At 37.3% G+C, this 5,706-nt stretch overlaps 1 protein-coding gene across 1 annotated transcript; it reads right to left on the minus strand.

The window, feature by feature from the left end:
• Positions 1–783: 783 nt before the first annotated feature.
• LOC115976268 (receptor-like protein kinase FERONIA) lies at positions 784–3,805 on the minus strand. Its single transcript, XM_031097446.1, has one exon. The coding sequence runs from the start codon at positions 3,727–3,729 to the stop codon at positions 994–996; it is 2,736 nt and encodes a 911-aa protein (XP_030953306.1). The 5' UTR covers positions 3,730–3,805; the 3' UTR covers positions 784–993.
• Between the last annotated feature and the right edge of the window lie 1,901 nt (positions 3,806–5,706).

Consider the following 5,706-nt stretch of genomic DNA (forward strand, 5'->3'; position numbering starts at 1 on the left):
TGATTTGCAGCTCAAACATTTCGAAAGTATTATTTGCCGATCAGGTAATGACAGTTTGGTATTAAATGGAAGAGGGAAGTGGTGGTATAAAATAGATGAGGAAGTAGGTCCTAAGTCGTTATTCAGTACAATCAATTTACTTAAAAATTGCATTTTGAGCATTGTTTGTAAAAATTGCTTTTATAAGCCTTATATTTAAAAATTGCTCATCGATTATCGATCGGCAGATGACCCAGGCAGAATTTAAAAACTTTCCTTCTTGGTTCTTTGCTTCCTCCTCATACAAGTCAGACCAAAAGAACTCCGAATTTTAGTCCAAATTTACTTCCCTTGGTCCCACGTTGCGTAAATCAAAATTATGTCCTTTTGGAGGCTACTAATAGCACAATTTTGATGAAGACTAACGAGAGAGCTACATTGAATAAAAGTAAAGTTAAGGAGAGTAATTTGTAATTTAGCCATTATTTAATTATATTAATTGCTTCATCCATGTCAATAGATGAAAATTTGCAGGCTTTGATCATACATCTTAACATCATTCAGAAAAAAGAAGTTGTGCCTACAATTCCCCCCAACACACAAAGGTAATTAAAGTTGATATAATAGGATAGATCTCCTAGCCTTTTCAGCCTGTAAACAAAATAAATCTCTTTGCCTTTATAAATACAAGGAAGATGGAGAGAGCTTGTTTATGTTACAAACATGCAATCTCTGTAAGCTCTAAATACCTTGATAATTTTATCAACAATTCAATAACTAATATATAACATAAAATAAAACTACTTCCTTTAACCATCACACATTTTTCATATTAAAAAAAGAAAAAGAAAAAGAGAGATTAACTATTGTACACTGAGAGCTATTTGGCAACTCAATTCAACATCTTCTTCCCCCATAACTGAAATAAAAGTACTTGCTACCAAACCAAGTTCTATTCCACAACACGACTTAAATAAAACATACTACAATGTCACCTCCGAAGCATATATTCTCTTATCGGCCTCTAGGATTCACAATTTCAGAGAACACTGCCCCAGAGGACATTAATCTATCTGACTCTTTAAAAGCAAAACCTCCAAATTCTCTACTTATTACGTTCACGCTACTATCACTAGTTGTACTTGACACTTGCCCAATGCTGCTACTAAACATTTCATCACTATCAATCATGGTGGACTTGGGCATGAAAGCTTTCTGATCATCCTCCATCTCAATATCAACCAAATCAAGCCTGCTATCTTTTTCTGCACATTCTTGCAACTGCAATGCGAACTCAAGACCCCATACCACATCATTCATCGATGGTCGTTCAGTTCCATTGTCAAGCAAACAACTCACAGCAATCTCACCAAATTTCTTCAAACATTCTGGTGCAATCTTACCCTTCAAAAATTGATCAACAATATGATCAAGCTTTCCATTGCGACAACATTGTCGAGCCCACTCCGCTAAGCTCACTTGCTTCTTGTCCACCGTGCGTACAATTGGTGGCCTTGCACACAACACTTCAAACAACACCACACCAAATGAGTACACATCAGACTTCTCAGTTAGCTGTTGGCGTCGATAGTATTCAGGATCCAAATACCCAAAACTACCCTTCACCACTGTGCTTACATGGGCCTTAGATATACCAGTGGGACCAAATTTAGACAACCCAAAATCAGACACACTGGCCATCCATTTCTCATCCAACAAGATATTTGTTGTCTTCACATCACGATGAATGATAGTTTGCTTCGCACCTGTATGAAGGTAGTTCAACCCACGCGCTGCACCAATACAAATCTGGAGCCGTTGTTTCCACGAAAGAGGTGGATTATTGGTGTTGTAAAGATGATCACGAAGGGTCCCATGAGCCATGTAATCATACACAAGAATCATTTCCTTTCCGTCGTTACAAAATCCAATCAGAGAAACGAGATGAAGATGACGAAGCTGTGAAAGCATCCTGATCTCAGTCTCAAACTCGTGGGCCCCTTGTTGTGAACCGGGTTTTAATCGTTTGATAGCAACCGAAGTGGTCCCATTATCAATGTAGCCTTTATACACGTCCCCGAACCCACCAACGCCAATAATGTAAGCATTATCAAAGTCTTTAGTGGCTGCTTTAATCTCCGCCAGAGTGAAGTAACGACACATATCAGATGGTAGACTTGACCCGCGTGTATTTGTTGACTTGGTCGTGGTAGCGAAAGAAAATGGACCCCACCGAGTAGTCCCATCGCTAGAGCTAGAGTCCTTCACCCTCTTGGCCCGCTGGAGTATCAAGAATCCAAGTATTGACAGTACAATAAAACCGGCGACCCCGCCTCCAACGACGGCGATTATGGTTGCTGTATTATTATTCGACTTTGTTGATTGTCTCTGTGGAACAGTCGTTTGAGGGGTCAGCGGAAGTGGGTCGGGGTTGGGTCCGGCGAGGTTGCCACTGGGGTCGCTTATTTTGAAGATTTCGATGCCATTCAAGATTGCATCATTAAAAGTAGTCCTCCAGTCATCCGGGTTTGCTTGTAGGGTGATAGAGAGGTTCATTTTCTTCTGGTTTTCTTTGCCAAACATCGACACAGCGTAGTCCCTGTATACGGGAACAGCTTTTCTCCGACCACTCCATACCATAACGTCGGCTTCTTTCTCAGCGACTTGATTTGCTATGAAAATAAGAAACACCCGGTCGTGCCAATCCTCCAAATCTGATTGAAATTCACAGAAGTGTAGCCTAACAAGATAATCAAACTGAGAATCTACCGAAAATTCCCAAGTGAGATTGTGATTCTTATTGAAAGCTTTATTGTTCCCCATAGTCCGCGCAGTTCGGTAGACATTTTCTGGTGCGGTGTACGGAGATATTTTAGTGAAGATTAGTTCAATACTCATGTTCAGAGGTAGAACAGAATCCCGGGGTATCATGTACTCCTGGTCGGTTTCCCAGGTCCGGAACACTCCGGTGTCTTCATTGGGTACGATGGATTTTCCTCCAACATTTATTCTGTATAGCGCCTCGAGAGCAGTTCCATTACCGATGACGTACAGGTTCTGCTGGCTGATATAGGAGAACCCTTGACTGTCGGACGGAGTGTAATAGAGATTTGAAGGCATGGACAAGATTTCAATTCCGTTGATGAAAGCAAATGAATTGGAATCGCTTGGAGTGAAAGTTAAGTTCAGCCTCTCATCTTCCTTGACGTTGACACAGAACTCCCTAAATATGGTATCACGGGGATCAGCATCGGCGTCAGCCGTAAGTGATGCGTTAAAGTTGTTAAGAAGAGTAAAAGGTCCAGCTTTGACAGAGAATAGAGCTCTGGAGCGGTCAAAGTTGGAGTATGAAGCTGGGTAGAAGTATAGGCGAATGAATTTTTGGCCGGTAGTGACTGGGAATATGTACGTGAATGCGGATACAGACAAGCGAGCTGTGGTATAGGGTATTTGGGAAGCTAATGGAGATGGGGATTTTTGAACTGGCTTTGTGTCTAGAGAGGCATGGTTTTGTGATAGTGATTGAGGGAAGAATTTAGAATTATCGTCACCAATCCAGGTCCGACCATCAATTGCAGTGGAGTTGCTGGAGGAGCCACAGTTAAGTAAAATATTATCGACTGGTACGTAAGGAGCAGAAGAGACACCGGAGACGGTGCTGGTGAAGTGGTGCAGCAAGAAGGCGAGGTAAAGAGATGTAAAACATGGTCGGAGTGTAGTCCAAAGATTAGTGTTGCTTCGGTTGGCCATTACAGCAGAGAGAAGGAAATCTCCTAAACTGTTGCGGTGTTAAATGATGACCACAAATGGTCAAGTTTGTAGAAGAAAATTGTTTTACCTTTTTTATTATATATATATATATATATATATATTTTATATGTGAGAGAGACGTTGAAGCCTTGAAGGAGTCAATATTAGAAAAGTATGACTGGTTGGAAAGACTTTAACTTGTTGCCGTGCCATGCGAAATGGGGAAAGGATGACTTGAGAAGTCTCTAGGAAAACTCCTGGCAAAATGACTTTTAACGTGATAATGCACACCAACTACTTGTTGTTTTTTGTGTTTTTTAAAGTCAAAAAAAAAAAAAAAAAAAACTACTTGTTGTTTTTGTAATTTTTATCCTCAATTTTTTTTTTAAGTATATATAATAAATTTTCATTAAAAAAAAATTAACAAAAAAACTAAATGTACGGTCCCAAAGTTTTTCATTTTAGCTTCTTTTATGGTCAAAAGGATAAAAAGTATAACATAGAGTTAAAAAAATTATTAAAAAAAAAAAAAAAAAAAACTAAAGAATATATATATATATATATATATATATAGATATACACACACATACACACACTCACGGCAGAAAAGTCTCACCCCAACGGCCCGACTTGTTAAAGTGATAATGTTTAGTTGTTTACGTGTGATCCATGTGTTCCCAGCCCTCAAGCAACTTGCTCTGTATAGTGCTGAATGCGAAGCAAATTGTCTTGTCATTGTTAGAACGAAGTGGAGGATTTTGTGCCGTATGCGATATTTTGTGTAACATTGATGATATTTATATTTTGTGACATGTGGGCTATTTTTTTGTAAAATTGTGTTTATAACAATAACTAGTGTCACGACGCGCTTTATAAACTTTTTTTTCCCTTATAATTGCGTAAAAATCGTACCGTATATTTAATGTTGGGTACCCACCGGCTCCTAAAGAAAGTGAATGGAAATTACATGAGAACTGAATATTCATATAGTCAAATTTAAAACTTTCTTCTCTAAGGAATATTCATGTATTCAAACTTTCTTCTCTCGTGAATATTCATATAGTTAAAGAAATCCTTATAAAAAAAAAAGTTTATGCAATTAAGAAATTCTTCCTCATAAAAAGACTATTAAATTTTGCAATTTTATTTTTTCATAAAATTAATAATATGTGTGAATATCATGAAATGAATCATGCTTACCAATACATTGCCATGAGCTAATTCTCCTTCACAGCAATCCTTATTGTTAAACACAATCTGCTTTGGTATTTAAACCCAAATCAATGAGTGTTTAGGAGGAAAATGGTTCGAGTTGTGAGATTAGCAAAATGTTGTAATTATCTCTAAAAAAAATAATAAATAAATCAATGAGTGAGTTGTGAAAATCATGAAATCCACAAGCCACTCTCTCATCATGAGCTTGAATTGCTGCCTTGAGGACCTTCACCCCACGATCACCAACAATAGGGTGGTAGCTTTTGTCATCACCTTTTGGCATATCAGAATATATACTAACGAGTTCTAATACTAATTGACGCAGATCGAGAAGCGTGAATGGGCTAAATATTAGGATACAAAGAAGATGTGATATTGATTGACACAAGGCGGAAATGTGAAAGGGGTTAGATCTCATTCTTACTTAACCAAACCCTTAAGTCCATAGGGGTTCTTTGAATTTACAAGAAAAACTTGGAATCCACCAGAAAAAAAGAGAAAAAATGCTCTAAAAAATATATATTGATATTATGAACTTCAATCTTCATTTTACATATTGCAAGTCTATTTAAAGGCACTAGAAAACTTCTTCTTTTTTTGTTTTTTCAAGGAAAACATGGAATCCATCAAAATAATAATAATAATAATAATAATAAGAGAAAAATTCCTAAGAAATATTTTGATATTATGAACTTTAATTTTCATTTTAATATTTCAAGTCTATTTAAAGGCACTAGAAAACTACTTTTTTCAAATAAAAAT

The sequence above is a fragment of the Quercus lobata genome, chromosome 2 (assembly GCF_001633185.2).
Source record: "Quercus lobata isolate SW786 chromosome 2, ValleyOak3.0 Primary Assembly, whole genome shotgun sequence".
NCBI lineage: Eukaryota > Viridiplantae > Streptophyta > Magnoliopsida > Fagales > Fagaceae > Quercus > Quercus lobata.